This window comes from Triplophysa dalaica, chromosome 20, assembly GCF_015846415.1.
Source record: "Triplophysa dalaica isolate WHDGS20190420 chromosome 20, ASM1584641v1, whole genome shotgun sequence".
In the NCBI taxonomy this organism is placed as follows: Eukaryota; Metazoa; Chordata; class Actinopteri; order Cypriniformes; family Nemacheilidae; genus Triplophysa; species Triplophysa dalaica.
This window is the reverse complement of record NC_079561.1, coordinates 212501-228907: the sequence shown is the minus strand read 5'-3', so window position 1 is coordinate 228907 and position 16407 is coordinate 212501. Positions and strand designations below refer to the sequence as shown.

The following is a 16407-nucleotide window of genomic DNA, read 5'->3' as shown; positions in this document are numbered from 1 at the left end:
CCCATAATTTGGTTTCAGAAGAGTTATTAAGGCTTTGACTACACAGCTGAATGTCTCATCATTACTTCATTCTCTTTGTTTGTCTTTCAGCACCTTCATGAGCCTGTCGCTCCAGCCATGAGGGCATGTGACATCACATCTCCTACAAAGGTTTGTTTATAGTTTTGTCATTTTTTGCACCAAATGAGCATCAAACTTAATTGAGTTATCTTATTGCTAGTAAATGGGACTTAGCAGTAGACTATTGCTTTATAACACTTGTGTGTGTTTTCTCATGGATTAAGAGGACATGATTTGGTTTATGAGGACACAAAATGTCTTTGTATTTGACTTAGCAGTAGGTTTTTGATTTATAACACCTGTGTATATTTTCCCATAATTTGGTTTCAGAAGAGTTATTAAGGCTTTGACTACACAGCTGAATGTCTCATTATTACTTCATTCTCTTTGTTTGTCTTTCAGCACCTTCATGAGCCTGTCGCTCCAGCCATGAGGGCATGTGACATCACATCTCCTACAAAGGTTTGTTTATAGTTTTGTCATTTTTTTAACCGAATGAGCGTCAAACTTAATTGCTCTTATTTAAATTGTTCTCTTATTGCTACTAAATAGTACTTAGCAGTAGACTTTTGCTTTATAACACTTGTTTGTGTTTTCGCATGGGTTATGAGGACATGATTTGGTTTATGAGGACACAAAATGTCTTTGTATGTTACTAAGCAGTAGACTGTTGCTTTACAACACTTGTGTGTTTTCTCATAATTTGATTTCAGAAGAGTGATTTGGTTCATTACATTTACAATTGTTCATGATGATTTGTGTCTATTTTATTACTGGCTGATTAATTGTCATTAGTTGTTGATTAGTTGATTAGTTGTTTTGTTTTATTACATTTTATTTTACTTTGGAGCAAAAATATGCATTAAAATGTAACTGAAAGAAAGACATAAAATAATAATCATCGGTTTGTTCATGTTTTTTCTTGTACTCAGGACATAACCGTTGGATCCCAGCAGGAATCCACAAGACCAGGCAGCGGTGATGATGGTAGGACAATTTTTTAATGTAAGAAATTTAGTATTTTCACAGTAAATTATAGTTTGCATATTTAGACTCATTTATTTTCATATTTTCTATTCTCCTAATTTATTTAGTTTTTAATCAGATACATGAATCTGCCAAAGAACACCAAAAGCTTTCACCTTCAATTGGCCAGTACTTCAAATAGTTGAAGGAATAGTTCACTCAAAAATGTTAATGCTATCCTAGGTCTATATTTGTTACACCAATAAAACTAATGTAAGTGTACCTACCACTTATTAACACAATCTAATTATTTCTCTTTAATTACAATGTTTGATTAAAAGAAAGAGGAAGAAAGAGAAAGAGAAAAGAGAAGAACGTTGGAGTGAGAAGGAGAGAGACAGCCAGAGGTAAAAATCAACTGACCCATCTACCATTCATATTCAAGCATTCAACGGCCCTGTAAAGTCTAATAGTCTTAGCTCAGTTCAGTGTTGATTCTGTTCAATTTAATAACTGGATGAAATTAATTTTCAAAATCGTTTTATTTGCATTTATTTCTTTAGTTTGCAAAGCACATCAACTTGTCAAAGAGGAGATGAATTCGCTTGAAAAATGTTCTGTTTGCTCTGGACCGTTTTCCCCACTGAAGTGGTGGGGGCTGAAATGTAAAGGTTGGTATAAAATTATCTTGTGATTCAATGAATATATTTATTTCTGTGCAATACGTGGTATGGCGTGGTGCAAAACCGCTTTTCTGTTCTCTACACTCTAGTGTACAATATCAATAGCCCATTGACGCATGTCAGAACAAAATATGCTTTTTTAAATGGAGGTCAATGTAGGAAATGTGCACTTTATAAACTGGCACCTGGTAATGTTCATAATATTTTCCATAAAACATTCAAATTGAAAACAAAGTACATGTTTATAAGATAATTCATGGAGAATTATGTCTTGTGACTTGCAACAATTTTTTAGTTTTGGCTAGTAGATGTTCTGAATGGCCTGAAAACTAGAACAGGTTCCCATCCAAAACCGATTTTTTTTATGAAAAGAACCTGAACCGTTAGCAGAAGTCCATTTTTCATAGGACTTTATACACATTTTACAGATACGCTGCACCTTAAACAACCAAACACACAGTTTCCCATGACTACGTGCACTACATGTGTCTTTGGTAACTGGTTACCGATAAAATTCAAACTATACCCAACACTAGTCAGTGGCAAGTCATGCGTCTGTAGCTATTGTAATTATTGTGTATTTTTCAAAGGATCAGTGATGGCATACCCTTAATCATATTGATCATTTTAGGAATTTTAACAACATTTGGGCTCCTATTTCACCACCCAATATTTTTACAATTCTTATTTATTGTTACAAGTTTTTGTTTAGAAGGTTCCCTCTGTGAATAATTCTAAAATTTTCTCATCATTTTATTTAACAGTGTGCAGTACTACATGGCACGTGTATTGTTTCCATAAAAGACCAAAGTCATGGGTAAGTGTTTTGAAATCAAGTGTTTTGAAACACTCTTTTGTTTTTTTTTATGCTAATCTAATGTATTTCTCTTCATCCCTTCGTTTACTCTATTATCTAATTCCTAACTCTTTGTTTGATTGTAAACCACATCATTGAGAGAATCTTTCTGCTTCTGAGTCCTATGTCAGAAGACCCAACAAATAAAAACTCATTGGGGATTCATAACCCAGAATTAAACGAGATGCACTTCATAGGACATGCTACGAGAAAATGCTCTTAACCATCACCTTGTTTCTTCAACACAGTGGCTCTTTTGTGGTCTGTCATTCCTCTTACTTCAAAGATGACAAATTGTCTTTCTTAGCTTATCTTGTTATGCCTGGTTCGAAGAACTTGGAGGCCTGTGGGGACTTTTTACTCCTGTGCTGCTGAGGTCCTTTATCTCTCCAGATTTCCTGGTGTCCTCACCTTCACTTGCTACAGATCACTTTTTCTGGCCCCCAGCTTTTCATTGGTCCTAAGATCCCCTTGATACAAATACACGCTGTCTGGCCACACCTCCATGGACGTATTTCTCGTAGACCTATTCACTTCTTTTGAATGTGTCATCTAGTAGTAAATGGTAGTAACTAAAATCAACTTTATTTATATAGCGCTTTTCACAATTTTCATTAAAGAAGAACCCTAGCAGTGCGGTGCATATTTCAGGGTTTTCCACAGTTTGCTCTGGTTATCCTAGTTAAAGTCCTCTCCAGTCTTCCTTTTGACCTTCCTAGCAACATATTGTCCAGTCACGACAATTGTTTATCACACTGGTGGTTCCACGTCCAGGCTTAACCATGACAATCATCATGGGTTGCATCCTTACGCCACATAAATCCACATGGACTGTCCTGTAAAATTTTGAGTTCCTCCCCACCCCAAAACTCTTATCTGCTCTGCTGTGTTGCTGGTTTCATTCAGCTCTAGAACCCAAACTCTGCTGCTAGTTATGTACATTTTCCTGGTTGGTCGAGCTTGGCTGACTCTATGGCCCCCAAGCTTCATTCACTGTGATCTTCAGGGACAAGTTCAAAACCTTCGATTGCACCTTGTTCCTTCAAGCCTAGGAATTTCTTTTTACATTTACATTTATTCATTTGGCAGACGCTTTTATCCAAAGCGACTTACAAGTAGTGCAGTGGGCAGCTATCACTGCAGAGCAAACAGGGCTAAGGTGCCTTGCTCAAGGGCACTTCAGTCATTTCCTGGTGGTACTGAGGTTTGAACCAGTGACCTTCTGGCTACAAGCCCAACTCTCTAACCACTTTTTAATTTTTTTTCTGGTAAACATAAAATATATTTTTCCATACAATGTAAGCCATATGTCAGTGCCCTAGAACTGTTTGCTTAGAAATTTTCTTGAAAAAATCTGCCATTGTGTCAATACATGTTTGGAACATAAGAAGTTGCTAATAAATTACCCAATGACAAAAACACATAAATTATTTTGTTCTCTTTATATATTTAAGGAGGAGACTGACAGAATTGAAGAGTCTGATGAAGAATCTGACACAAGTGAAGAGTCTGAAGAATGTGATCCAGAATATGTTCCAGACTCGGAAAGTGAAACAGACGATGAGCATGCAAAAAGTATGGCAAAATCACCAATTTTAAATAAAGACTCGCTTTTGGGGTGGTCTACAAAAGGAGTCGACATAAATGAAAACTTAAATGGAGGAGGATCTGCTAATGAGATATCTTCGGATAAAACTTCAGAAGACCGAATTCAATCAACTGCTGTAGAAACTTCAAACACTGTACAATCAACTGCGGTTTCATTTGGAGGTCAAAATATCTGCTTTGTTTGTCAAAAGCCTGTTTTCAAAATAGCACGACACTTCAAAACGCACATAAAGGAGGATGGTGACATAGCAAAGGCTCTTAGTCTCCCTGCCGGGTCGAAAACCAGGAAGGAGTTGCTTGAGAATCTTCGGAATAGGGGAAACTTCATGCACAACAATGTAGTTCTAAAGAGTGGATCTGGTTCACTCAAAGTAAAGCGAAAGGCTAAAGGTGACGGAAAAAATTATGAGTACTGTATCCACTGTAAGGGGATGTTTTTACGTAACGAGTTGTGGCGACACATGAAGAGGTGCTCGTCCAAGCCAGCGGACAGTGAACATCATGGCAGAAAGTGCGTTCTTGGCATGGCAGCACTGGTAAAAATTCTTGCTCTAGTACTGAAAATGGAGTGCTTAAAATGATAAATCGTATGCATGATGATGAGATTTCAACTGTTGTTCGCAACGACTTTTGCCTGCTACGTTTTGCAGAGTCCCTTTATAGCAAACATGGTCATGATCCATCAAAACATGACTATATCAGGCAAAAAATACGCCAAGTTGGCAGATTTTTGCAAACTTTGCGCAGAATATCTCCAATCATGACCTTGGAGGATTCCATCAAACCAAGAAACTTTATGACTGTCATTAAAGCAGTTCAAGAGACGGCAGGATTTGATACAAATACGAACAGCTACAAAACTCCAAGCCTTGCACTGAAAATAGGGCACTCACTTTTGAAAGTAAGCGACATTGTACGTTGTCATGCTCTTATGGCTGGGAATGAGGACCTGATCAAATCATCAGAGGCGTTCCAGAAACTCTACCAAGCTAAATGGTCTGAATACATATCGCACTGTGCTCTTACTACAATTAGTGATTCGAAGTACAATAAACCAGACAATCTACCGCTCACTGAAGACATAAAAAAACTTCACCAGCATCTTGACAGTAGTGCAGAATTGGCAACCGCAGCCCTGAAGAAGGTGGCAACAGCTCAGAATTATTCCAGTTTAGCACGTACAATTTTATCCAAGATAGTTATTTTCAACAGAAGGCGTATTGGAGAAGTGTCAAAGATGAAACTGATGAATTTCCTCCAAAGAGATCACTCACACACGCATGAAGGAACAGGACTGTCGAATTACGAACAGAAGCTATGCAGGTATTTTAATCGTGTTGAACTAAAAGGGAAAAGAGGACGGAAAGTAGCAGTGCTACTCACACCAGATATGACGAATGCACTCAATCTTTTGATTGCAAATAGAAAGGAATGCGGTGTGCCTGAAGAAAATGATTATTTATTTGCCGTACCACAATGCCTGACATATTACAGAGGACATGAAAGTCTCAGACGACAAGCAGATGAATGTGGTGCGCAGAAACCGGATTGTTTAAGGTCCACTAAACTACGTAAAGAAATAGCAACAACTTCGCAAATTTTAAACTTGAAAGACAATGAACTGGATCAGCTGGCTGATTTCTTAGGACACGACATATCGGTTCATAGACAGTTCTACAGACTGTCTGAGCCCAAAATACAAAGTGGAAAAATTTCCAAGTTGCTGCTTGCGTTGGAAAAAGGGAAACTACATGAGTTGCATGGAAAATCACTTGATCAAATTGGAGGTATTTAAGTGAAGTTTTGATATCAAATGTTATAATGTATACATTTCTAGATGCCATAATTCATGTTAAGAGGCAAGAATTATTTGTTATTAAAACTGAAAATAAAATGTGTGCTTTCCCATGTTATGTTCAGATTTCACAGATGAGGATGAGGAGGATGATAGTGAAGATGAGGAAACCATTCCTGCGGAAAATCCACTGGAAGATGCTTCTGATAAAACGAATGGTATGTATGTTGAATAGTGTCAGTATACTAGTAAGGATCATCTAATATTTGTATTCTTGCATGGTAAACTGTAAAGTCGTGGCAAAAAGTTTTGAGAATTACATAAATAATGGAAATTGGAAAAGTTGCTGCTTAAGTTTCTATAATAGCAATTTGCATATACTCCAGAATGTTATGAAGAGTGATCAGATGAATTGCATAGTCCTTCTTTGCCATGAAAATTAACTTAATCCCAAAAAACCTTTCCACTGCATTTCATTGCCGTCATTAAAGGACCTGCTGAGATCATTTCAGTAATCATCTTGTTAACTCAGGTGAGGATGTTGACAAACACAAGGCTGGAGATCATTTTGTCAGGCTGATTGGGTTAGAATGGCAGACTTGACATGTTAGAAGGAGGGTGATGCTTGAAATCATTGTTCTTCTATTGTTAACCATGGTGACCTGCAAAGAAACGCGTGCAGCCATCATTGCGTTGCATAAAAATGGCTTCACAGGCAAGGATATTGTGGCTACTAAGATTGCACCTAAATCAACAATTTATAGGTTCATCAAGAACTTCAAGGAAAGAGGTTCAATTCTTGTAAAGAAGGCTTCAGGGCGTCCAAGAAAGTCCAGCAAGCGCCAGGATCGTCTCCTAAAGAGGATTCAGCTGTGGGATCGGAGTGCCACCAGTGCAGAGCTTGCTCAGGAATGGCAGCAGGCTGGTGTGAGCGCATCTGCACGCACGGTGAGGCGAAGACTTTTGGAAGATGGGCTGGTGTCAAGAAGAGCGGCAAAGAAGCCACTTCTCTCCAAAAAAAACATCAGGGACAGATTGATCTTCTGCAGAAAGTATATTGAATGGACTGCTGAGGACTGGGGCAAAGTCATATTCTCCGATGAAGCCCCTTTCCGATTGTTTGGGGCATCTGGAAAAAGGCTTGTCCGGAGAAGAAATGGTGAGCGCTACCATCAGTCCTGTGTCATGCCAACAGTAAAGCATCCTAACACCATTCATGTGTGGGGTTGCTTCTCATCCAAGGCAGTGGGCTCTCTCACAATTCTGCCCAAAAACACATCCATGAATAAAGAATGGTACCAAAACACCCTCCAAGAGCAACTTCTTCGAACAATCCAACAACAGTTTGGTAAAGATCAATGCATTTTTCCAGCACGATGGAGCACCGTGCCATAAGGCAAAAGTGATAACTAAGTGGCTCGGGGACCAGAAAGTTGAAATTTTGGGTCCATTGCCTGGAAACTCCCCAGAACTTAATCCCATTGAGAACTTGTGGTCAATCCTCAAGAAGCGGGTGGACAAACAAAAACCCACTAATTCTGACAAACTCCAAGAAGTTATTATGAAAGAATGGGCTGCTATCAGTCAGGATTTGGCCCAGAAGTTGATTGATAGCATGCCCAGTCGAATTGCAGAGGTCCTGAAAAAGAAGGGCCAACACTGCAAAAACTGACTCTTTGCATAAATGTCATGTAATTGTCGATAAAATTGCAATAGAAAACATCAAACTTTGCACTTCTCTGACCACTTTTCTTTCATCTCCATCAACATACACCTTCCCACATGCATCACAGCAACAACCAGTTTCTTTCAGATGTAATCTTTTCTCTTTCTCTACGAGCACCTTCTCTTCTGCTGTCGAATCCTCTCTTCCCTTTATCTTTTCTTCCCTGGAGACTAACACAGCCACCGACACCTTATGCTCCACTCCAAATTCTTAAAATCAGTCTCCACACAACATCGAGACTGACAGAAAGGGAACCGTGTCTGATCTTGTCTACGAATACATACTCTAAACCAGGTATACTCACCTAGTGACTTACTACATTTCGTTACACTGTACTTGTATATGTGTAATGACAATAAAGTTGAATCCAATCTAATCTAAATCTACCTGAATTATCTCTCGTTGAAAGTCTTCAGTTTGCTTGTCTTCCTACTTCCTCTGAATGTGTTTGTCTATGCCAGTTACCCTCTTCACTCCTGGATTCACCAGCCCTGCGTTCACAATCTAGTCATATCAAGTTGAGTCTTATACATCATATAACCATTTACAAAGTATTACTTCCATCTATCGTCATGATCCACACCTAAAAGGATCCACACCAACTCAACCTTTTTGTGTCAAATTGTACTTCAAGTCGATAGAAGTGCCCATCTTAAAACCTATTTCTATACTAAATCTTAAAGCCTATTTCATCTATCCTGCTTGGGCCACCCAGGTACCTTGTACGATAGACCTCAAGGAGGGTTTGCCGGTGTCCCATGGATAAATTTATGCTCTCTCCATCCCTATTAAGAAAGCCTCGGAGGAGTGATTTGCCAAAGGCCTCAGGGATTCATCTGTCCCTCTCTGTCACATGCTGCCTCAACCTGCTTCTTCTTCGTGGCCAAGAAGGATAGGGTTTAAGACCCTGTATAGATTATTGAGCAGTCAACAAGATAACAGCAACGTTTTGCTATCCTCTTCCCCTCATCCTGGCAGGAGTCGAACAGTTGAGAGGTGTGTGCATCTTTACCAAGTTTGACTTCTGCAGCACCTACAATCTGGTGTGGATAAGAAAAGGTGACGAGTGGAAATTAGCTTTTTTGACCCTTACCGGTCATGATGCATACATTATATGTCTTATGGACGGGTTTATGCAACTGTGCTTAATGCACGCGGTAGAGGCTTTTTGCACTCAACTGTACTTGTGTTTATAGATGATTTATTCTTTGAACCCTGACGATCACCAGCACCATGTTGCAGAGGTCCTTGAACGTCTTTGATAGCACCACCTCTACCTAAAGGCAGAAAAATCCTCCAAACTCTGTTAAAACATCTCCAAAATGACATTTCCATGGACAAGGTGGGAAGGTGGCAGCTGTACCCAACTGGCAAACATCCACTCCATTCATAGATCTTCTACGCTTCATGGGCTTCGTCAACTTTTATCACCACTTCATCAAGATCTACAGCTCCGTCATCATACCCCTCACATAACTCCTCCCAAACAAACCTAGGTTTCATCACAATATATTGATTATGGGAGGTATTCCGAATGAAAATGACCGTGAACATAGACCATGGGGTTTATGAAAATGTGGGATTTATCAATAAAGGCTACGCGTCTATAAGAACTGTGAACGCACGTTTGATAAATACTTTTTTTTTTGGTTCTTAGACACAAAGAACATATAGAACATTTTCTACACACTGTTGATAACGAGGCCCCAGGTCTCCCTTGGCCATTGATACCTTCAAACATCTGAAGAAAAAGTTCTCCTCAGGCACCCTGATCAATTTCAGACCATCATCGTCGAGGTAGACGCCTCCTCTTCGTGGGTAGGAGGGGTGATATCGTAGCGGCAGTAAGATCAACCAGTACTCCATCCATGTGCCTTCTGCTCTCATAAATTCACCCCGGTGGAAAGGAAACTAAACTGTTTGCCATGAAGCTATCATTGAAAGAATGGATGCATTTGCCGGAGGGTGCTCAACATTCGTTTATCATCTACACAGAACAAAATAGCTCGTGACACCTCAAAGAAGCCAAGCTGGCTGGGTCATGGTTTCCATGTCATGCCACCTAGTCCGTCTCAAAGGCCTTCCCACAGCAACGGAATCATCTCCTACTCCCTCTATACCAGTGCTCTGGTATCCCGAGGACATCGTCTCAGATCCTGGACTCCTGTTCATTTCCCGGGTATGGTGTGTACTCTAAAGTGGAGAATTTGGTCGACTGGGAGGGCTACAGACTAGTGAAACGCTCTTGGGCCCTGAGTGATAACATACAGGATCCCGCTCTTCTCAACACCTTCTACTACAAGCATCCCAGTCGACCCGCACAATTTGACAACGACAGACCACTGCGACGGCACTGCCCCTAGGAACAGGCTGTGGGCGTGGCACTGTGACGGAGACATCAGTCTCTCTTATCATACCTCCTCCAGCTAACACTCATTAGTTTTAATCATCTGTCACTCACCTTCTCACCCATCAGCACCCGTATAAAGTCACCAAACACTCTGTCAGCATCTGATCTCATCTAAGATTATAGACTCTAAACTTGCTATACTCACCTAGTGAGATACCTGGTTTTAACATAACTTAAGACGTGTAATCATTGTAGTTCATTGTAATCATTCTTACCTTGAAATAAAACAGCTGCCTTTATAAAATAAAACCTGAAATAATAAACCACGATGACGTATGTGATGGACAAATTCGACTACCGGAAGACGCATTCGAATCCTGGCAAGGACGCGTCCGAAGTAATGGCTCAGATGGTCAACCTATATATATATCTAGGAGTGTAGTTGCAATTTAACTTACAATTACTGTCCTACCCTATAGTTTATGAATAAAAGTGCATAATATGCAAGCAATACATTGTAAAATAATTATTTCCATATCTATGTCAACAGGGCCTTTGGAAAGCAGGCCATGTCCAAACACATCAGAAGGACTAAAAGCTGACAGACCAATCTCTGAAAACGATGGTATGATAAAATGTTTGCAACGCAACAAATGTATTTTTGTGATAACAGCACAAAATATTACTTCATACAAGTAAAGTATACTTCACAATTATACACAATTAAGTTTACAATTAAACTGCAAGATGTGTAGCGCAAGATTGCTGACAGCCCTAGCGAACAGATGAGCTTAGTATCAATAATGAAGAGAGAAATGATGTGAAAGAAAATCAAACCCGGCTCATGACAGAAAGAAACATTGAACAAAGACTTTTATCATGACGTTCAACGTGTCTAAAGACCTCGCAGGTGACATCAAATAGATTTCCTAGCCTCCTCATAGACATAATGATTATAGTTGTTGTCAAGGTCCAGCAAAGTACTAAAGACATTGTTAAATTAGTCGATCCACTCAGGCTCAACTGAATTTTTCTGAAGTAATGAGAATACTTTGAGTGAAAAACAAAACACAATACTAACTTTAATCAATATATTCTCCTCTGTTTTGTCAGTCTATGGTGCACGTTCATGAAGCACTTGCATAAATACAGCTTTTGTCTGCTTGTAAACACAGTTGCGCTTCCAGGTTGCCAGTCAGAACACTGGTGTCTGCCCCCACATTTACATAAAAATCGAATGCATATGCTCTCAATATTGAGCGCCATAGACTGACAACACCCTGGCCTGAATTTAAGGCTAGATTAGAGGGGGTTTGAAGAGACTGAGGTCTTCCATCCTGCCATGTAAGGGGTTTATGGCAGTTGATTTAGCAGCCTTATCTGATGACACTTTGCTCATTTGTTTGTTAGGCCACCAAAATCCAGTCCTCAAGTAGCAGACCTTACTTCATCAGGGCAGTTAGTCAGCCATAAAGCTGTGCCCTGGAATGCTTTATCAAGTGGTACTATACTATATTCAAGTATGTGGCCAAAATAAGAACTTCAATATTTAAAAAGGGATGTTTTTAAAAGGGGAAGTTAACTTTTAATTGCCCTTATATGATTATATCAAAATATTTATCAAATTACAACTTATTCTGCAAACAGTGAGCAGAAATCTTATATCAGTTATATAAAGCTTAAACCATCGGAGTCTGTGTAAGTATTGGCCGATCGTGATGACAGAAAATCGTTATTCGTATCTGCTGCAAAAATCCTGATCCTGTATTATTCCCTGCTTTGAACCTTGTTTACATTTATGCATTTGGCAGACACTTTTATCCAAAGTGACTCACATTGCAATTCAACTGTAGTTTCAAGTTTTTTTTATAGCACATATGTTATATAATCATGGTGTACACCGTGCACACCTGATCATTTTATTTCTAAGATTTTTAAACCGTATCAATAAAGATATGATCTGTTTGTAGTCAGCAATGCTAGCAGTTAATCATCTTGTTTGTTACTAGTCTCTAGCAGAGGAAGGCGGATGCCCAAAAGGAGACCATGGACGAAACCTGAGGTGAACGCTGTGATGAGACACTTCAAAATGCACATCAGCAAAGCTCACTTGGCAACAATGAGGGAGTGTGAGGTCTGCAAAAGGTGCGAGCATCCGGTCCTTCAAAACCGGTCCGTCCAAAATATACGTGATTTTGTACGGAACCGAGGGCGAAATTTTAAACACGTGGAAAATTAAGTCGAAATTTTAATGTTCGTAGTCCAAGGGGCTAATTATCTGTTTGACACATTTTAGTTCTACTCTTTTAACTTGTAATTTTTTGATAAAAATGTATGTATTTATTAGTTTCAAAATAGAAATTTTAAGAAAACATGTTTTATTCTCCTGCTGGTAGTGTTGATCATTTTAGTTTATATGTTTAATCTGAGGGACTATAGACCTCTGTTGATGTTTTTTTAACTTTAACATTTGTGGTGTTTCATGAAGTTGGGTTATGTTTTTCATTCCTGTCCCTGAAAGGCAATGTTTTGTACCTGTCAATGTACAATATTTGACAATATGTTGTTGAAGATTCAACACTTGCAACATTATAATAAATTACTACTAATTTGATGATGGAATGTTTCCTTAACCTGTTAATCTACATCTTCCAAAAGACTTAATTGATCAAATATTCAATTTTATTTTATTTATAGAGCATTTTATGATTGTCATGGTTGCAAATAAGTTGCATTGTTGCTCTACATGCATTTTAACGACTGAACTGAGACAAAACTGCCGCTGAAAGTAATATTTATTAACAGTCTGAATTTACTTAAATGTTCTGTATATATTGGAGGATAACAGTAGCATATGCATATGATAGCGAAGGGATCTAAGTCAGTCATGGGTTAAATAGAACATTTAAAGCCAGTGTTAAATATACTGTATATAAGTGCAGATGGACACTTGTAGTTTAGCTGTATGAATGTTAATACATTATGTGTGTCTGTGTTTAGCTGCGGCAAGCTGTTTGTTTTGCTAATGAACAGGGGCGAACACTGCAGGTTAGTTTAATTTTAAACTTCTCAAATCATTTGTGCTTGGGCTGAAAAATATGTCACAGTAAACTAGTAATGCTCTCACGTTGTCTGTAACCTTATTACTTGTAAATGACAAGCTCTTAAAATCCACGTGAGATCTGCAGGTGCACATTCTGTGGATTTTAGGTAAGCGTAAACGCACAACGTCAGTACATTAGGATGCGCTGTTTGCTGTGACGGATTTTTTTTGTCTCTGGACGAATTATTTGAGGCGTTTAAGACGAAACTAACCGCAGATGAATTCACGAAATATCATTTAGCCAAATTATTGCCATGGCAGTACTACACGTGTGTTGTGTTGACATGCCGGACAGAAGAATGTGGGGTTCGCTGTAACTCACTATGATTTAAAGAGACATGCACCAAAATGGGCTGCTGTGAGCAAAGCTGTCTTTGACAAGGCAAGAATTGTTTTGTTTACACAGCCATTGAGTGTTTTTAAGCAAAATGGATGTTGTTGAAGACCCTAATAGATCATACCAACTTGTTGAAAGTGCTCGTCTCATGAGTCCTTTAACACAGAGTACCAGTTATATTCTGACTACTCCTAAACATTCTATCATTGCTAATTATATAGAAAATGTTCTTCGCTATTAAAGGCAGCATAGGTGATCCTGTCCAGAATTTTGTTGTTGTTGTGCTGGTTGAAAATCTCTATCATATCTATATCATATCTATCAAGATGTATAGCGGTCAAAGTCGTAGGACCAAATAACGTTCACCCACTTCACTCAGCTGTCTCAATGAAGGGAGAATGATGGACAAGCTGTAACAACCAAACTTCCCTGGTGAACCGACAAGTAAATGTACTAAACAAATGTCAGTTTTTAAAAAAGCAGTGCAAAAACATCTGGATCATGAAAGAGGAAAATCTAGAATTAAAATCTGTAAAGTTTTTACAGGATTGAGAGGGCTCCGGAACACGGCTCTGATCTCTTTCTTTTGGACAGGTATGTACATCCTTCGATAAGAATTTAATGGACTTTGGACTTTTTTGATGGATGGCAATTAGAGTCTGTGTGTGTTCATGTTTTTGAAGGAGGCATGGCTTTAGACGGTTTACCGCATAGAAGGTGGGATTATAATTGAACTGCTAGCAAACTTAATTTAGCACCTTTCCAAAATCAACCACTCCATGTACTAATGTATCTTAAAACACTTATGTATGTAAAAAGGTCTACATTTTATACATTTGGTTGTATGTAGAGACCTTATAAACCCTGATGTCCCTGTAAACCAGTTAGTGGCTAGTTCTGTGTTTTGTGTATGTAGAGACCTCATAAACCCTGATGTCCCTGTAAACCAGTTAGTGGCTAGTTCTGTGTTTTATGTATGTAGAGACCTCATAAACCCTGGTGTCCCTGTAAACCAGTTAGTGGCTAGTTCTGTGTTTTGTGTATGTAGAGACCTCATAAACCCTGACGTCCCTGTAAACCAGTTATTGGCTAGTTCTGTGTTTTGTGTATGTAGAGACCTCATAAACCCTGGTGTCCCTGTAAACCAGTTAGTGGCTAGTTCTGTGTTTTGTGTATGAAGAGACCTCATAAAACCCTGGTGTCCCTGTAAACCAGTTAGTGGCTAGTTTTGTGTGTTGTATGTAGAGACCTCATAAACCCTGATGTCCCTGTAAACCAGCGAGTGGTCAGTTCTGTGTATTGTGTGTGTAGAGACCTCATAAACCCTGTTGTCCCTGTAAACTAGTTAATGGCTAGTATTGTGTGTTGTATGTAGAGACCTCATAAACCCTGTTGTCCATGTTATCCAGTAAGTGGTCAAGCAAGAAGTCAGTTGTACAAAATCAATTTAGTGTTTTTAATCCAGTTGTTTACATATTTTCTATTGTGTCACTCGGAAATATCAGTGTACATTTCTCAACATTCCTTTTGCCATTACTTGAAAATAATCCAGTGAGATGTTTCCATGTACAGGGAGTCATATGTCTTATTACATGAAGAAAAGGGGTAAAACTGAAAGGGGCCAAGTCCTGAAGAATTCTGGCAATGTTAGGACAAATATAGCTTCAAACACAAAATGGTTAACTCATTAAATATTGATTTGATTGGATTTGATTTATTTAATTGATAAATAACTGTGATATATAGCATTGTTTTTAAAAGCATCCAAACATGTGCTTAAAATGTCTCGCAGTACTACAGCTTTGCAGGTAGCTTTCTTAGGTCCCCAAGTTATTTAAGCTTGTTGGAGACTAATGTGTCCCAGACTTGCACAGTAATATTTTTGGTATGTTTAAAAAACCAGTCAGTTCTGGTCCTTGATTTTGATTGAGTCACGTAGGAAGCTGTTGTAAAAAACACAACTTATAAGTGATGACTGTATTACATAGTCAAAGTACTTGCATATTCACATGGAATGAAGCAGTTGAGACATAAGTTAATTTTTAATTAGGAACATGCTGTATGCAAGCAGCAAAACGCTGGCAGTTTCTTTGGTGGAATGGAGCCGGATTGTATTTAATGAAGCCTTGCTAAACATATGAACTAACAATTTTATATTACCAATAAGTTCCTTGAAGGAGTGTGTATAGAGTGAATTTTTCAACTTAGAGATTAACCTAACAACCCCCTTAGCTGTTTTTAAATGCACTGTAACACACTGCTTTCTTGGTGCTTATTGCTTTAATAGAGACCTCATAAACCCTGTTGTCCCTGTAAACCACAATTTGACACGTTCCCATAAACCTGTGAAATGTCACATACATAATATAAGTATGTTCTGAAAGTAAATGATTGTTTTTGAAATGGTGTTAGTCTTCTGTAGATCAAATAAAAAATTTTGACATGTTTTTTACCTTGATTGGATGGAGGGAAAGGTATGTCCCTGTAAACCACCAAAAAGTCAATTGACCTCATAAACCACATATGCCTGTATGCGTGTGTGTGTGTGTGTGTGTGTGTGACTCTGTGTGTGTGTGTGTGACTCTGTGTGTGTGTGTGTGTGTGACTCTGTGTGTGTGTGTGTGTGTGTGACTCTGTGTGTGTGTGTGTGTGTGTGTGTGTGACTCTGTGTGTGTGTGACTCTGTGTGTGTGTGTGTGACTCTGTGTGTGTGTGTGTGACTCTGTGTGTGTGTGTGTGACTCTGTGTGTGTGTGTGTGACTCTGTGTGTGTGTGTGTGACTCTGTGTGTGTGTGTGTGACTCTGTGTGTGTGTGTGTGACTCTGTGTGTGTGTGTGTGACTCTGTGTGTGTGTGTGTGTGACTCTGTGTGTGTGTGTGTGTGACTCTGTGTGTGTGTGTGTGTGACTCTGTGTGTGTGTGTGT

General features: G+C 38.9%; 2 protein-coding genes across 2 annotated transcripts in view; one reads left to right on the top strand and one right to left on the bottom strand.

The window, feature by feature from the left end:
* The window catches only part of ndnl2 (necdin-like 2), a 32487-nt gene that overhangs the window by 11333 nt on the left and 4747 nt on the right, over nt 1-16407 (bottom strand). The window lies entirely within an intron of this gene.
* On the top strand, nt 500-12658 carry LOC130409730 (uncharacterized). The gene is made up of 9 exons (XM_056733895.1): nt 500-522; nt 993-1047; nt 1368-1433; nt 1590-1697; nt 2474-2526; nt 4020-5960; nt 6094-6186; nt 10595-10669; nt 12054-12658. The coding sequence occupies exons 6-9, from the start codon at nt 4751-4753 to the stop codon at nt 12281-12283; spliced, it is 1608 nt and encodes a 535-aa protein (XP_056589873.1). The 5' UTR covers nt 500-522; nt 993-1047; nt 1368-1433; nt 1590-1697; nt 2474-2526; nt 4020-4750; the 3' UTR covers nt 12284-12658.